The 19,910-nt window shown below is 40.9% G+C and overlaps 1 protein-coding gene across 1 annotated transcript in view; it reads left to right on the top strand.

The window, feature by feature from the left end:
- LOC133450828 (putative histone-lysine N-methyltransferase PRDM6) overlaps positions 1 to 19,910 on the top strand; it is a 47,049-nt gene that overhangs the window by 3,632 nt on the left and 23,507 nt on the right. The window contains exons 2-3 of the mRNA XM_061729733.1: positions 13,432 to 13,797; positions 14,224 to 14,481. Coding sequence (XP_061585717.1) covers positions 13,446 to 13,797; positions 14,224 to 14,481 — 610 coding nt within the window. The 5' untranslated portion in view covers positions 13,432 to 13,445. The remainder of the gene's footprint in view (positions 1 to 13,431; positions 13,798 to 14,223; positions 14,482 to 19,910) is intronic.

The raw sequence follows: 19,910 nt of genomic DNA, 5'->3' as shown, positions 1-19,910 counted from the left end.
ATTATTGTACATTGAAGCGAAAATAACTGAGTCAAATTCATGTTCTTGTTTGACCTGATTCTGATTCTGATTCATCTTTTAGACGTTTAAAGTTACGTTTTCACTCACTCTTTTCATTCTTGGACTTCTATCAAATATAAATGTGTAAATGTGTAAATGTGACACATGTCCAACAATTAAAACATAAAAACCCAAATCCACCTGACTGTAAATCCTCTTTAGATGAACTTTCTAAATTAAACTGTAATTAAACTGTAATTAAACTGTAGATTAAACTCTAGATTAAACTGTATATTCCTGCACACTCGTGTAAATATTGTATTATCTTCAATCACTCATGTATTTACAGACATCACGTGGGTTTAAACGTTTTAATTGTTGCACGTGTGTCACATTTACACATTTACACATTTACACATTTATATTTGATAGAAGTCCAAGAATGAAAAGTGTGATTGAACAAAGAACTTTAAACGTCTAAAAGATGAATCAGAATCAGAATCAGGTCAAACAAGAACATGAATTTGACTCAGTTATTTTTGCTTCAATGTACAATAAATATGCAAATAGTCAAATGACAATCTATTTATTGTTTTATTTTACTCATCTTAACCTTTTCTAGACCCCAGAAAGAAAAGACACGTGTTTTAAACGTTGAAAAAATCTGTTCTGTGTAATTGTGTTTAAGCTGCTCATGACTTTAAACTGAACCCTAGGGAGAAATAAAGATCTGAATTAAATTGAATTGAATTGAATTGAATTGAATTGCCAGCTGTTATTAAGATATATACAATTTAAAATAAGTGAAATTGCAGCAGAATGAGGTAGAAAAAGATTGAAAATGTGTGTTTTTAGCAGAACTGAGGCCGAGCTCGGTTTTTATCCGTTTAGATTAGATTAGTACATGATTAGTACATTAGTACAGATTGCACATTTCAAAAGTACAGGGTTTAAGCAGTGAAATAAACATATATACACACATATATAAAGGCAAGGCAAGTTTATTTTTAAAGCACAATTCAACACAAGGTCATTCAAAGTTCTTTACATCAACATTAAAAACAGCAAGACATAAAATGAAAAGAGGTAAAATACAAACATCTCATTCTAATGGCACGAATTACGTTTCTATCCAGTCTAAACGTACAAATACCAGGTCAAATACAGGATTACAAAGTCATCTGTAACAATTCATATATATATAAATCTGTATGTAAATAGTGCAGATGAATAAATAACTGTTGTTAAAATCAGACATGAATGAATGAATGATAAAATACTGTATATATAAATGACTTTCTATCATAATTTCAACGTTATATCTCATAATTAGGGCCCGAGCACTGACAGTGCCAAAGTATCGATAGGAATTTTTCTCCTTTTTCTCGTTTTTATTTTTCCGACCAAATGAGGCTTTTTTCCCCTAAACTTTCCCCAAAAGTCACTAAATGTATCACCAAGCCAGGCCTGGTGAAAAATGTTATATTTAATGGTTTGCATTAATGGGCGTGGCCTAATTAATGCCGCTTTAAACCGCTTTAACTTTTCACAGTCAAAAGTGTTACCGTGGCAACGCTAGATGCCAAAAAGCAACAAAAAAAAGGGAAAATTCGGACGCTTATTGCTCGGCCGAACTTTATCGTAGAGACATTGTTCAAATTTAAAAACACTCGGCCCGATTGGCACTAAAGGACCGTACAACCTCATCGTGCTACTTATTATGGTTTTTGCGATATTTAACTTTTAATTAAAAAAAAAATCCATTTTATTTTGGACGCTTGTTGCTAGGCAACGGTTTATCGTACAGACATCGTTACAACATTAAAAACCCGGGACGCGTTGAACTAAAACATGTTTTAGTCTCTTCATGCTAGCTATTACGGTTTTTGAGATATTCAACTATTCTCATTTTGATGTGAAAAATTTGATATTTAATGGTTTGCATTAATGGGCGTGGCCTAACGGCTCAACAGCGCCCCCTAGAAAACTTTGTGCCTCAAGCCCCACAATACGGTTTGACGTACATGCACGAAAATCGGTACACACCTGTATCATGTCACAACTTAAAGAAAAGTCTCTTGGTGCCATGGCCCAACAGGAAGTCGGCCAGTTTCAATTATTATTATTTTTCCGCACGCTTTTTTCGTCCGTTAATGCGGCCCGAACCGCTTTAACTTTTCTCAGTCAAAATTGTTACCGTGGCAACGCTAGATGAATTAATCGTGTAATTTTGCCGCAATTTCTTCCATTTTCCCGTGTCGTACATTAAAGAACTCCTCCTAGCAGGATCGTCCGTTCCACATAAAACTCACTCAGGAGACACAAAAGACGTTAACGATGTAGTGACTCCAAAACAAAAAAAAGGAAATCACTGAGAGGCTAAGTGAGGGAGCATGGTACTGCTGACGCGCTGCATAAACGACAAGCCATTTCCGTGTTGTTAAACCGTGTCCGCATTTATTCTCCTCCAACGCTGAACAAACAGCAAAAAGCAAAGCAAGGCAAGGCAAGATGTTCACTCTTTCTGTCCGTATATTCAAACGGTAATCAAGCGGTATTCATGCGGTCAACAAAAAATACACTCTCCCTACTCACCCCCTCTCATGCAGCCGCCGCGGTGAACAGGTGAATATATGCCCATTCATTCAGATTACTACGCCTTGACCACACCCCCCTGTGACATGAGTGACAGGTGTCAAACTAACAGCTGATGCCAACATAAACATAAATATTTAACATATGGCACCTACAACCCAGCCCCTAATTATTATCACTGGAATAATTACATTATAACTAGTAAACAAGAAACCTGAAATCACAAAAATCCACAATTGTCTTTGTTGATAGTCCATCACTATGCTCTTCTCCCTGGAACACAAGTCAAATCCAGTCGAGTCCAGAAGTTCAAATACAGTTTCATGGAGTAAGCATGACCATGTCACACTGTCAGTCAGTAAAGTCAGTCTAGCTGTCCAAAAAATAGTCCTCTCCGAACTGAGGGGTCAGGCTTCTGCTTCCTGCAGTAGACAGACTTTGGTTATGGGCCTTTCCAAGGAGCTGGTCTTAGTCTTGATCAGCAGCCGTCGCACGAATCCTCTTCTGTCTGGGAAGGCTTGGATGACTCTTCCCATGACCCACGAGTTCCGCGGTGCTGTCTCATCCACAATAAGCACGATGTCTCCTACCACAAAGTTGCGCTTGATACCAGTCCACTTCTGACGTTCCTGCAACTGTGGTAAATATTCCTTGGTCCATCGCTTCCAGAATAGATTGGACATATACTGGACTTGCTTCCACCGTCGACGAGCGTAGATGTCATTTCTTTGAAATTCCCCTGGTGGTAGGGAAGGGGAGGTTTTCAACAGCAAGAGATGATTAGGTGTTAAAGCTTCCAGATCATTAGGGTCCGTTGAGGCCTTGGTGATTGGACGACCATTAATGATGGCTTCCACCTCACAGAGGACAGTGTGCAGTCCCTCCTCATCAAGATTTTGTACTTTAAGGATGGCATTCAAGACCTTCCGCACAGATCTGATCAACCTTTCCCAGGCGCCACCATGGTGCGATCCTGCTGGAGGGTTGAAAACCCACTTTATCTCCTTCTGAAGAAGAACATCATTTATCTGAGCTTGATTCCAACCTCTGATGGCCTCTCTCAGCTCACGTTCTCCTCCAATAAAGTTCGTTCCATTATCAGACCGAATTTCCCGGACTTGGCCACGCCTTGCCATGAATCGTCGTAGGGCATTAATGAAAGAATCTGTATCCAAAGAAGGAGCCACTTCAATGTGGATAGCTCGTATTGCCAAACAGGTGAATATGACTCCATATCTTTTTACAACGCTCCTCCGGCTCTTGACCTCAAAAGGTCCAAAGTAGTCCACACCGACTCGGGTGAATGGAGCTTCATCCGGACAGACCCTGTCAACCGGAAGATCTGCCATCAGCTGGCATCCTGGAACAGCTTGTAGCCTACGGCAGACAACACACTTTGACAGAATCCTCCTTATGGCTGTACCAACCCCTGGAATCCAGTACCTTTGACGCAATTTAGACAACATGTAGTTGCGTCCTCCATGACCAACTTGTTGATGTATGTGCCTTAGGAGAATATCTGAGATGTGGAGCTCTTTGGTCAGGATAGCAGGATGTTTTGCATCTTCAGGCAGAGCCGCCCTACTTAATCGTCCACCAACCCTCAGGATACCATCCTCCAGCAGAGGAGAGAGCTTGAAGAGGTGACTATTCCTTTTCACATTTTTGCCACTTTGTAGACTGGAGAGTTCATCAGGAAACCTCTTCCTCTGGCAAAATCTGATGATTTCCTTTTCAGCATCCAGCAATTCATCTACTGTGAGCAAACCTCTCAATGCCAGGTCTTTGACCACTCCATTTTTCTGATCTGAAGAAGATGTTTGTTGTTCCTGTGAGTTAGACTGGGTGGAAGCTGTGTCAGACGATTTCCTCCTCTGGCTAAGACACCGCAGCAAGTTCTTTAGCCTGATAATCCAAGCCACAGCCCTTTTCAAACATGTCCAAGAGGAAAAATGATGGATTAGCTGAGTAGTTGCGTCCACATCCTCTGAAGTCTGCACCACATTCACTGCAACACTGACCTTGATTTCTGGGTCGTTTGGCAGGAGTTCGCCCAAACGATCTGGACTCACAGGCCAGTCCTGTTCGGGATGCAGAAGATATCCAGGTCCTGACCACCAGATCTCACTCCTCAGAAACACGTCAGCCTTCAGCCCTCTAGAGGCCACATCTGCAGGATTGCTTAGGGTGTTTATATACCTCCACTGAGATGGTTGCGATACTTTAAGTATTTCTGAGACCCTGTTGGCAACAAAGGTACGGAACCTTGAAGTCTCGTTCTTTATGTATTTTAGTACAGAGGTGCTGTCAGTCCAAAACATTGACCTCATTAATGACATGTGCAACTCCCTTTTCCAAAAGGTGTCCAAACGACTTGCCATGGTAGCAGCTGTAAGCTCCATGCGAGGTATTGAGACTGACTTCAAAGGAGACACCCTGGACTTTCCCATGACAAAGCTGCTGTGCACCTGTGAATGTGCGTTCTGCAGAAGTAGGTAAGTCACTGCACCATAACCATTTTCACTTGCATCTGTAAAGTGGTGCAATTGCGCCGCAGTGACTTCTCCGAAATCTGGGGGCTTTAGGCACCGAGTAACCTGGAAGTGCTCTAACTGATGGAGATCCTTTAACCACTCTGTCCATTCTTGTGCAGCTGATGGTGGTATAGGGTCATCCCAGCCCAGCTGCTGCCTGCACAGCTCCTGCAAGATGATCTTAGCAGAGAGGACAACGGGACTCAGGATTCCTAGGGGATCATATATCGAACTGATGACGGAGAGGATCCCCCTTCTTGTCAAAGGCCTGTCCTGCACCAGGATCTTAAACTTGAAGGCATCAGACTGAATGCACCATTGCACCCCAAGCACTCTCTCCACAGGTAATAGGTCGTGGTCCAGATCCAAGTCCTTTATGCCCTTTGCTCTTTGGTCTTCTGGAATTGCTGCCATCACTGCACGCCTGTTACTCATCCATTTTGTCAGCTTAAAGCCTCCTTTTGCACATATAGAGACCAGGTCATGGTACAGCACCACCGCTTCTTCCTCACTGGCTGTCGACACCAGGCAGTCGTCCACATAGAAGCAGTGCAGAAGCTTCTCAATGGTCTTTCAAGAGAACTGCTCTTCATTGTCCTCAGCACATTTCCTCAGTGCAAAGTTAGCACAACTTGGTGAGGAAGTTGCACCGAAAAGATGTACCAACATTCTGAAGTCCACCAAGTCTTGGGTGAAATCACCATTGGGCCACCAGAGAAACCTCAGCAGGTCAGCATCTTTCCTTGGTACCCTTACTTGGTGAAACATAGACTCTATGTCTGCCATTATCACCACCGGTTCCTTCCTGAATCTGGCCAGGACGCCAATCAGTGAGCTAGTGAGATCTGGCCCTTGTAGCAGTTGAGCATTGAGAGATATTGACTGGAAAGTGGCTGCACAGTCAAAAACCACACGGATTTTTTCTTTCTGAGGGTGGTAAACACCATGGTGTGGAATATACCATAGCCTCCCATCACTACGTGCCAGCTCAGCTGAAGGTACTTGCTCTGCATATCCCTTGGCGACCATGTCATTCATAAAATCTGTGTACTGCTGTTGAAATGATGAGTCTCTTTTGAACCTCCTTTTTAGGTTTAGGGCCCGTTGCTCTGCAACCTTCTTGTTGTTCGGCATGTTCACACAACTTTTCCTCAGAGGCAATGCAACTTCGTAATGGCCATCTATAAGTCTGGCAGAATCCTGGACCAACTCCATGAACCTTTGATCTTCTCTTGACTGGCCAGGTTGTTCATCATAGCCGCATTCTGGGAAGTCCGTTCTGAACTGCTGCTTCCAAAGCTCCTCTAAGTTCAGAACTGAGATTCTGTTAACGGTCACAACATCAGTTCCATCACCACTGTCTCCTCCCAGTGGTCCATTAACAGTCCAACCAAGAATAGTCTTAATGGCATAGGGTCCATCATCCACACTACGAATGACTTGCAGTGGTTCCAGTGCCTTTGGTACATTTGTTCCGATCAACAGCTCGACTTCGGACTCAATCTCAGGTAAGTGAACATCTCCCAAGTGAGGCCACCTCTGAAGATCTCTTTGACATGGAATGTTTCCCTTATGCACTGGCATACACTCCTGGGTATAGGTGTTGGGCAAATCACAGTATGTCTCCCCGTCTAAGCCAGACACCTCCAGTCCTGTGATCACGTAGCTGTTAACAACCTTCTCTTGACCCATTGTCCTTAAAAGAATTCGTGTCCTTTTCCCTGAGAGGTTGAGCTTGTTCATGAGGTTCACTGTACAGAAAACAGCCGTGCTACCCTGATCCAAGAAGGCATAAGTCATCACTGTATGGTTACCTTTTTTGGATTTAATCTGCACTGGCACTATAGGAAGCTTACAATCATGACCACCAGCCCCAGTAAGCCCACTGGATACCAGAGCACAGCCCAATGCAGCGCCTGGTTCTTCCTCTGTCACTGAATCCCTTTCTTTTGAGTGGATGTGAAGCATTGTGGGGTGTTTCAAACTGCACACGTTGCATGAGAGACGCTTTCGACAGTCCTTGCTGATGTGTCCTATACACAAACAGCCAAAGCACACTCCCTTTTCCCTTAAAAAGGTGATCTTTTCAGTGTGAGGCCTTTTCTCCAACAGAGGACAAAACTCCAAAGTGTGTCCACCCTCACAAAACAGACAGACTTTCTTGACTGATGAGATCATGTCTGGTCTCCTTCCTTCTGTTCCAGTGTTATTGTCCTCTAAAGTATTCATGGTTGTGGCAAAACTACTTCCTTTTGGCCTCGGTCTAGGGTTTAAGCTGGTTCGATTCATGCCTCTATTTAATGCTGGTGATGCATCTTGAATGTCCCCAAATACTGGATCTGTTAGAATCCTTGCTTGCCTTTCAATGAAATGAACAATATCATTGAATGTAGCCCTTTGGTTACGCCTCTCTTGTATTTCACAAGCAGTCGTCCTCCATCGATCCCTTAGCTTGTAAGGCAGCTTCTTTATTACGGTCAACATATTAGCAGGCATATCCATTTCAAACATGTACTGCACTTCGTTCATTGCATTAGAACATCCTCTGAGAAATAAGCTGTAGTCTTGGAGCGCCTTAACGTCCTCTGATTTAATTGGGACCCATGACAATGCCTTATCCATATAAGCAGCTGCAACCCTTTGTTCATCTCCAAAATGTTCCTGAAGTAGCATTTTAGCCTGAGCATAGCCCATATGTGGGTCCATATGTTGGCAGCTTCTTACAAGATCTCTCGGGCGACCTCTGGTGAATTGCTCAAGGAAGTACAGGTGATCACTATAACTGTCGGACTTGCTTTCAACACAATTTTCGAAGGCTCTCATAAATGTATGAAACTGCAATGGATCACCATCAAAGACCTGAATATCTCTTTTGGGCAATGATGAACATTGCTGCTGTTTTATCAGTAATGTTGTTATTTCATTCTGCCTTCTCATTATATCAAGAACATTGTTTTGCTCTTCATTGCTCACTGAACCTTCAGGGTTGAGAATGGTTCCACGTTGCATCTGATTGTTCTGAGCACTGGATGGCTTGGGTTTAGGCAGGTGGTGCTTTAAAGCAGGAGGCTGAAAGTGAGCAGCATGGGTCAGCCTATCTGATTTAGGCCTTGTCACCTGTTCGCTGACCATGAATTTTGGGTGCTGTGTTTTCAGGCTCTGAGGAATGAAAGGAGCGGCGTCCATATTGAGCTTTGTTTTTTCTTGTTCTTTTTTTAGGTAAGAATTCATTGCATTGGACCGGTCTGTTACAGTGGTTTTAGAACCAGATGAGCTTGCAGCCCTTAAAACAGTCACTTTAGCCAAGTGTGCAGCAATTTCTTCTTCCAACTTGAGCTTTTCTTTGCGTTTCTGTATTTGCTGCTCTTCCTCCTCCAGTGCATGCTTATCCTGTAGAAGTTTTTGCCGTGCCATTAATGCAGCTAGATCCGCTTCTGCCTTTATGCGAGCTGAGGAGGTGCCTGATATAGAGGACCTTTTGCCACTTCCAGAACTTTTTCCACTTGCAGCACTTTGTGCAGATCGTCTGCTTTGCACATTTGAAATGCTATCATTTGGTTTCACATCATCCATCCAGCCTGTATCCAGTGTTGCTGCCTGTGAGGCATCATCCATTTGAAAGTGACACACATCCTCTGTTGCTGCAACCAAGTCATCTTCAACAGGATCGGGAACATGTTCCTTTTCATCCAACCACTGAATCACATCATTCTTGAATTTACTGCTGTAATTTTCAATACTTGAGAACCAATCATTCTGTTTATCCTTTTCATCCTCAGGTAACAGTGGAATTATTGTTTGATGTAGGTTCACAGCAGTGTCAAGGAGCTGAGTGAGAGTTTGCAACTGGAATCTCAACTCTTGTGCATTTTTATTTTGTTTCATAAGCTCTTTCATTGCAGGTATTAAGTCTTTTATTTTATTTACGTGTGTTTTACGTTCCTTTTGCAGACTTTCAATTTTATTTGCCAAGGCCTTTGCAGTAAGTTTGACATTTCGTTTAGCATTCATTGCTTCAGAGTCATTATTTCCGATTCTTTCATTTATTCCACTCATAGTGTCTTTTTGAAGCTCAGCAACTCCGTGATTTGCGCAGTGAATCAACAATACACCCAGTAAAGTTTTCGGGTTTTTTCCGTTTTTTTTTTTTCTCCACAGATCGTTTGGGTATATATTTTTTGTTGACAAGATGTAGTGACTCCAAAACAAAAAAAAGGAAATCACTGAGAGGCTAAGTGAGGGAGCATGGTACTGCTGACGCGCTGCATAAACGACAAGCCATTTCCGTGTTGTTAAACCGTGTCCGCATTTATTCTCCTCCAACGCTGAACAAACAGCAAAAAGCAAAGCAAGGCAAGGCAAGATGTTCACTCTTTCTGTCCGTATATTCAAACGGTAATCAAGCGGTATTCATGCGGTCAACAAAAAATACACTCTCCCTACTCACCCCCTCTCATGCAGCCGCCGCGGTGAACAGGTGAATATATGCCCATTCATTCAGATTACTACGCCTTGACCACACCCCCCTGTGACATGAGTGACAGGTGTCAAACTAACAGCTGATGCCAACATAAACATAAATATTTAACATATGGCACCTACAAACGATGAAACGTTATCAAAATCGTGAGTTTTCGTGAAATGGCGTGGCCGCGGCGCAGCGTCAAACTTCAACGCTAAACAGGAAGTGATACTAGTAGCTGATCGGTCGATATTTGATAGTTACTACTTTCTCAAATAACTTTTGACTGGTTTGACATAAAGAATCATGGTGGTGTCATCGGACTCGGTTTTGAGTCCTTGACCTTTATTGGTGAAAATTGCACACGCGAGGGCCCGTTCATCCGTTCATCGCTGCTGCAGCTTTAATTTCGACTTTCTATCTCGTGGCCGCCGTCGCAGGAACGTGCTACACATTTTTCCGCTGCAGCATGTTCAGTAGCAGTAGAAGTAACTGTAACTGTAACTGTAACTCTAACTGTAACCCTAACTGTAAAAGTAACTATGTGACCTATGTAACTGTGACCGTAACTATAACCTTAACTGTAACTGTATCTGTAACTGTAACCCTAACATTAACTCTAACAGTAACTGTAACCATAACGATAATGGTTACGGTAACTGTAACTAAATGCAACTGTAACTGCAACTGTAACTGTAACGGTAACTGTAACTAGGGGTGTAACGATACACTAATCTCACGATACGATACACGATATTGAGGTCACGATAACGATACAATATTATAGCAGTATTTTTTTAACAACCTTGAATGAGGAACATATGACTGGAAAAAATGGTCTTTTATTTGAAAGACACAAAATACAAAACAATGCTGTGCGTTTGCCCTATTGTTACAGTTTGTAATGCTTTATAACTGTTTAAGTTTTAAAGGTATTGTGACATCATTTTTAACATGCTTTTAATACTATTAAAAGTCTTGGCCAACATCCCTCAAATGTGTCTAAAAGGGTGTAACAAGAAAAACTTCACTCCAGTACTCCATGCCTGGCTTTTTATGACGGTGTTTTTTTGCGCCGTGAAAAACGCTTCCTTTTCCCCCTTTCGTGTCAATCATTGGCCCGCTCCTCCTCCCAACCTCCTCCAACCAACTGCTACACACTTCTGCCGTCTCCACACACACGCGCGCACACCGAACCACAAACACCCACACACACAGCCCAGACAGGGCGACTACAGCCCGGGGAAGAAGTCCGTGACTCGACTGGAAGTCGAGTCCTCTGGTCCCGGACTTCTAACAGCGGCGTCGGAGAGTTAAGCCGGGAGCGACAGGCGAAGCATGCACGGAAAAGCAGCAGGGCGAAGCAGACAGTCCACAGCAAACAATCATAAAAATAAATGCATGCAAGCAGCACTGTCCCCTTATCTTAAGTCCAGTCAGTGGCCGCGGGTCTTCTTAGCAGTTTTCCTCCGGTGATGAGAACAGAGGGGGCTCTAAACAGCTCCGTGTTAAGCCTGATTTATGGTTCCACGTTAAATCGACGCAGAGCCTACGCCGTAGGGTTCAGCGTACGGTGCGCGTCGCAGCGTAACCCTACGCCGTAGGCTCTGCATCGGTGTAACGCGGAACCATAAATCAGCCTTTATGGTGCGCTGGAGAGGAGAGGAGGCAGGGAGCTGGGTGGAGGGGGCGGTGATTTAGCGGGCCGTTACGTAACGACCCGCCACCAAACCAGATGCGCCGTTTTTGCATAATTATGCGAAAAATCCCAGAAAGCACACAATACACTGAATGTTAAAAGTTCATTGTTTTTTGGGTGTAATTGATGTCAAGACACCCAACAAAACACAAAAAATCAAGAAAAATGTGTTTTTCATGTCACAATACCTTTAAAGAGAAAGCCAGGCCAACCATTTTCCACAAAATATTTAGCCACAAACTGAATAGTTTCTCTCATGTATGACTTGACTTTTTTCTTTTCCAGAAATTTAACAAGTAAAATTAAATAAATACATAAAAGTACATAAATACATACAATTTTACATCATAAAAAAGATTGATTCTCACCTTATAAGTGTAAGAGGAGATTTATTTTTGTTAAGAAGGTTATTTTGGTAATTCAGGGTTCATTATTTTATAAATATATTCTTTATATTGTGATGTAAATCAGGGACTATAATGACACTAGTCAGTTTATCTGTAGTGATTAGTCTGTTTTAGATTGGGCGGAGTGATACGCCACAGTACGGCACTAGGTGCTGTGTTGATGTTCTAAAATCCTACACTGTTGAGGGACATTAAAGTACACTGGAACTCAGCAGAAGTTTCCCCGTGTTTATCCTACTCACCACCCCAAAAAGGTTTAATTTAATAAGGTAAGGCTTAACTCTACACCAGCCTTACATCAGTAAAAGTTCAGAGCTCAAAACGGGACTAGTTTCTTCTGAGCGGAGGAAGATTTTGGTCCGCGGGTCGAGGCGCGGTCGTTACTAGTCAACACAATAGATTAATATTAATAACCCAATATCAGATACACTTTGTCACCTCCACGACACGTATTGTGACGTTTTTGTATCGCAAATTTTGTGGCACGATATATTGTTACACCCCAAACTGTAACTAACTGAAACCGTAACTGTAACCACAACTGTAACTGTAACTGTAACCATAACCATAACGGTTACAGTAACTGTAATTAACTGCAACTGCAACTAGCTGTAACTGTAACTGTAACTGTAACTGTAACTGTAACTGTAACTGTAACCGTATCCGTAACCTGCTACTATTAAATTACACTGATCATGTTTCAAACTGGTCTGGGGCCCGTCTGCTAAAATCCTGCTGAGTCGTGTTAAACTATTCTTTAAACGTATTTATTGTGGCGGTTTTTGCTTGTTGTTTTAGGTTCATTAGTTATTTACAGATATTTTATTTACAGATATTTTATTTATGGTTATTTTATTTACAGATATTTTATTTACAGTTATTTTATTTACAGTTATTTTTCAACTTTCTATCTCATAATTCTGACTTACCGTGGGTGTATTTTTATTTCTAAGACTGTATTGTTATTTTTAAGACTATATTTTTATTTTTAAGACTATATTGTTATTTCTAAGACTGTATTGTTATTTTTAAGACTATATTTTTATTTTTAAGACTATATTTTTATTTCTAAGACTGTATTGTTATTTTTAAGACTATATTTTTATTTCTAAGACTGTATTTTTATTTTTAAGACTATATTTTTATTTCTAAGACTGTATTGTTATTTTTAAGACTATATTTTTATTTTTAAGACTATATTTTTATTTCTAAGACTGTATTGTTATTTTTAAGACTATATTTTTATTTCTAAGACTGTATTGTTATTTTTAAGACTATATTTTTATTTCTAAGACTGTATTGTTATTTTTAAGACTATATTGTTATTTCTAAGACTGTATTGTTATTTCTAAGACTGTATTGTTATTTTTAAGACTATTTTTTTATTTCTAAGACTGTATTGTTATTTTTAAGACTATATTTTTATTTCTAAGACTGTATTGTTATTTTTAAGACTATATTGTTATTTCTAAGACTGTATTGTTATTTTTAAGACTATATTGTTATTTCTAAGACTATATTGTTATTTTTAAGACTATATTTTTATTTCTAAGACTGTATTGTTATTTTTAAGACTATATTTTTATTTCTAAGACTGTATTGTTATTTTTAAGACTATATTTTTATTTCTAAGACTGTATTGTTATTTTTAAGACTATATTTTTATTTCTAAGACTGTATTGTTATTTCTAAGACTGTATTTTTATTTCTAAGACTGTATTGTTATCTCCGCAGCCCGCCGGGCCGCCATGCTGAAGCCGGGCGGCGGCGACTCCAGCGGCTCGGCCTTCCTGAAGGTGGACCCGTCGTACCTGCAGCACTGGCAGCAGCTGTTCCCCCCCCAGCACCACCAGGGCCCGGGGCTGAAGGGGCCCCTGGGGGGACCCCTGGGGGGGCCCCTGGTGGCCCCGCTGGGCCCCCCCCTCCCCGGGGACACGGCCCTGAACCTGCGGCCGTCCCGGCTGCTGCACGGACACCTGCAGCCGCAGCTGCAGCTGCAGCCGCCCACGCCCTCGTCCTCCTCGTCCTCCGCCACGTCCTCGTCCTCCGTCTCCACCTCCGGCGGCCCCTTCGGGCCCCCGGGCCCCGGACCCGGACCAGGTACCAAATATGAGACAGAACCGCAAATTTATGAGATAGAAATCGAATTTATGAGATAAAAAGTCCAATTTATGAATTTATGAAGTCGAATTTATGAGATGGAAAGTTATAATTATGACATAAAAATTCGAAGTAATTATAATAATAAATAATAACAACAATAATAATTAAAAATAATAATAATAATAATAATCATGATAACAACTATAATAATAATATAAATAAATAAATAAATAAATAACAAATTAATAAATTACAATAAAATAATAAGTAATAATAATAATTATAATAATAATAATACATCAATAAATAATATATAAATAGATAAAAAGTCGAAATTTTGACTTTCTATCTCATAATTTCGATAATTCAGACTTCCCGTGGAGATATTTGTATTTTTAAGGCTCAGATCTTGTTTTTTTCCAGGTTCAGGTCCGGTCGTTCCTCCGGAGATCCTGCAGAAGGAGCCGGGCTGCGGAGGAGTGATGGTGGTTTCCTCCAGCGAGGTGAAGACGGGAGGAAGAGAGGGAGGGAGAGAGGGAGGAGAAAGAGGAGAGGAAGGAGGGAACAAAGGAGTGATAAAGGTGAAACTCACCTCGGAGGAACTGGACTATTACCTGTACGGACAGCAGAGGATGGAGATCATCCCTCTGAGCAGCAGCAGGGAGGGAGAGATCAGCAGCCGTGAGTACAAGTACACACTAGTACACGCTAGTACACGCTAATACACACTAGTACACACTAGTACACACTAGTACACACTAATACACACTAGTACACACTAATACACACTAATACACACTAGTACACACTGGTACACACTAGTACACACACTAATATACACTAGTACACACTAATACACACTAGTACACACTAGTACACACTAGTACACACTAGTACACGCTAGTACACGCTAGTACACACTAGTACACACTAGTACACACATTAATACACACATATACACACTCATCTACACACATAAACACACACGAGCAGCAGAGGATGGAGATCATCCCTCTGAGCAGCAGCAGGGAGGGAGAGATCAGCAGCCGTGAGTACAAGTACACGCTAGTACACGCTAGTACACGCTAGTACACACTAGTACACACACTAATATACACTAGTACACACTAATGAACACTTATACACACTAGTACACACTAGTACACACTAATACACACTAGTACACACTAGTACACACTAGTACACACACTAATACACACTAATAAACACTAATACACACTAGTACACACTAGTACACACAGTAATACACACTAGTACACACACTAGTACACACTAGTACACACTAGTACACACACTAATACACACTAATAAACACTAATACACACTAGTACACACTAGTACACACAGTAATACACACTAGTACACACTAATACACACTGGTACACACTAGTACACACTAGTACACACACTAATACACACTGGTACACACTAGTACACGCTAGTACACACTAGTACACGCTAGTACACACTCATATACACACACTAATACACACATATACACACATAAACACACATATACACACATGAGCAGCAGAGGATGGAGATCATCCCTCTGAGCAGCAGCAGGGAGGGAGAGATCAGCAGCCGTGAGTACAAGTACACACTAGTACACGCTAGTACACACTAGTACACACTAGTACACACTAGTACACACTAGTACACACTAGTACACACTAGTACACACTAGTACACACTAATACACACTAGTACACACTAGTACACACTAGTACACACTAGTACACACTAATACACACTAGTACACACTGGTACACACTAGTACACACATTAATATACACTAGTACACACTAATACACACTAGTACACACTAATACACACTAGTACACACAGTAGTACACACTAGTACACACTAGTACACACTAGTACACACAAGTACACACTAGTACACACTAATACACACTAGTACACACTAGTACACACTAATACACACTAATATTCACTAGTACACACTAGTACACACTAGTACACACCAATACACACTAGTACACACTAGTGCACACTAGTACACACTAGTACACACATATACACACATATATACACATGAGCAGCAGCAGGGAGGGAGAGTTAAGCAGCCGTGAGTACAAGTACACACTAGTACGCGCTAGTACACACTAGTACACACTAGTACACACTAGTACACACTAGTACACACTAATACACACTAGTACACACTGGTACACACTAGTACACACACTAATATACACTAGTACACACTAATACACACTAGTACACACTAATACACACTAGTACACACAGTAGTACACACTAGTACACACTAGTACACACTAGTACACACAAGTACACACTAGTACACACTAATACACACTAGTACACACTAGTACACACTAATACACACTAATATTCACTAGTACACACTAGTACACACTAGTACACACCAATACACACTAGTACACACTAGTGCACACTAGTACACACTAGTACACACATATACACACATATATACACATGAGCAGCAGCAGGGAGGGAGAGTTAAGCAGCCGTGAGTACAAGTACACACTAGTACGCGCTAGTACACACTAGTACACACTAGTACACACTAGTACACACTAGTACACACTAATACACACTAGTACACACTGGTACACACTAGTACACACACTAATATACACTAGTACACACTAATACACACTAGTACACACTAATACACACTAGTACACACAGTAGTACACACTAGTACACACTAGTACACACTAGTACACACAAGTACACACTAGTACACACTAATACACACTAGTACACACTAGTACACACTAATACACACTAATATTCACTAGTACACACTAGTACACACTAGTACACACCAATACACACTAGTACACACTAGTGCACACTAGTACACACTAGTACACACATATACACACATATATACACATGAGCAGCAGCAGGGAGGGAGAGATCAGCAGCCGTGAGTACTAGTACACACTAATACACACTAGTACACACACTAATATACACTAGTACACACTAGTACACACTAGTACACACTAGTACACACTAATACACACTAGTACACACTGGTACACACACTAATATACACTAGTACACACACTAATACACACTAGTACACACTAGTACACACTAATACACACTAGTACACACTAGTACACACTAGTACACGCTAGTACAGACTAGTATACACACTAATATACACTAGTACACACACTAATACACACTGGTACACACTAGTACACACTAGTACACACTAGTACACACAAGTACACACTAGTACACACACTAATATACACTAGTACACACACTAATACACACTGGTACACACTAGTACACACTAGTACACACTAGTACACACTAGTGCACACTAATACACAATAATACACACTGGTACACACTAGTACACACTAATACACACTAGTACACACTAGTACACACTAGTACACACTAGTACACACCAATACACACTAGTACACACTAGTACACACTGGTACACACTAGTACACACTGGTACACACTAGTACACACTAATACACACTAGTACACACACTAATATACACTAGTACACACACTAATACACACTGGTACACACTAGTACACACTAATACACACTGGTACACACTAATACACACTAATACACACTAGTACACACTAGTACACACTAATACACACTATTACACACTAGTACACACTAGTACACACTAGTGCACACTAGTACACACTAGTACACACTAATACACACTACTACACACTAGTACACACTAGTACACACTGGTACACACTAGTACACACTAGTACACACTGGTACACACTAGTACACACTAGTACACACTAATACACACAAATACACACTAGTATACACTAATACACACTAGTACACACTAGTACACACTAATACACACTAGTAAACACTAGTACACACTAGTACACACTAGTACACACTAGTACACACACTAATACACACTAGTACACACTAGTACACACTAGTACACGCTAGTATACACTAGTACACACTAGTACACACTAATACACACTAGTACACACTAGTACACACTAATACACACTAGTACACACTAATACACACTAGTACACACTAATACACACTAGTACACACTAGTACACACACTAATACACACTAGTACACACTAGTACACACTAATACACACTAGTACACACTAATACACACTAGTACACACTAATACACACTAGTACACACTAATACACACTAGTACACACACTAGTACACACTAGTACACACTAATACACACTAGTACACACTAGTACACACTAATACACACTAGTACACACTAGTACACACTAATACACACTAGTACACACTGGTACACACATGTAAACACTAGTACACACTAATACACACTAGTACACACTAATACACACTAGTACACACTGGTACACACATGTAAACACTAGTACACACTAATACACACTAGTACACACTAGTACACACTAATACACACTAGTACACACTAGCACACACAATAATACACACTAGTACACACTAGTACACACTAATACACACTAGTACACTCTAATACACACTAATACACACTAGTACACACTAGTACACACACTAATACACACTAGTACACTCTAATACACACTAATACACACTAGTACACACTAGTACACACTAGTTCACACACTAATACACACTAGTACACGCTAGTACACACTAATACACACTTGTACACACTAGTACACACAAGTACACACTGGTACACGCTAGTACACACTAATACACACTAGTACACACTAGTACACACTAGTACACGCTAGTACACACTAATACACACTAGCACACACTAGTACACACAAGTACACACTGGTACACACTAGTACACACTGGTACACACTAGTACACACTAGTACACACAAGTACACACTAGTACACACTAGTACACACTAGTACACACTAATACACACTAGTACACACTAGTACACACTAGTACACGCTAGTACACACTAATACACACTAGCACACACTAGTACACACAAGTACACACTGGTACACACTAGTACACACTGGTACACACTAGTACACACTAGTACACACAAGTACACACTAGTACACACTAGTACACACTAATACACACTAATACACACTAGTACACACTAGTACACACAAGTACACACTGGTACACACTAGTACACACTGGTACACACTAGTACACACTAGTACACACAAGTACACACTAGTACACACTAGTACACACTAGTACACATTAATACACACTAGTACACACTAATACACACTAGTACACACTAATACACACTAGTACACACTAATACACACTAGTACACACTAGTACACACTAGTACACACTCATATACACTAGTACACACTCATATACACACATTAGTACACACTAGTACACACTAGTACACACTAGTACACACACATGAGCAGCCGTGAGTACAAGTACGCAGGATCTCTGGCTGCTTCTTCCCACGCCGTCGGGGGGGTGGCAGGCGGTGGGTTGCCTCCCTCCTACTTCTCCCCTCTGTGGGGTTGCCGGTGGCCTGGGTTCCAGGTTCCCCTCTGTGGGGTTGCTGGTGGTCTGGGTTCCAGGTTCTCCTCTGTGGGGTTGCTGGTGGTCTGGGTTCCGGGTTCTTCCGTGTCGGCCTCTGGTCTCGCGGGTGGCGGGGTTGGTCCCCCCCTACCCCACTATAGATACACTTCAGGTGGAGCTTTGTTTGGTTTATTACACACACATACACACACACACACACACACACACACACACACACACACACACACACACACACACTCCGGTTTAAATCTCTCAAAGTTTCCAGAACCTTCTCAGAACCAGAAACTTCACATTTATAAACGATCAGCAATTGATTCTTACTGATTATTGATTATTACTAATTATTGATTATTACTGATTATTGATCATTACTGATTATTGATCATTAATGATTATTGATTCTTACTGATTATTGATTATTGATTATTACTGATTATTGATCATTAATGATTATTGATTATTGATTATTACTGATTATTGATCATTACTGATTATTGATCATTAATGATTATTGATTATTACTGATTATTACTGATTATTGATCATTAC

This window comes from Cololabis saira, chromosome 9 (genome assembly GCF_033807715.1).
Source record: "Cololabis saira isolate AMF1-May2022 chromosome 9, fColSai1.1, whole genome shotgun sequence".
NCBI lineage: Eukaryota > Metazoa > Chordata > Actinopteri > Beloniformes > Belonidae > Cololabis > Cololabis saira.
Note: the sequence above shows the minus strand (reverse complement) of the source record. Positions and strands in the feature narration are given on the sequence as shown.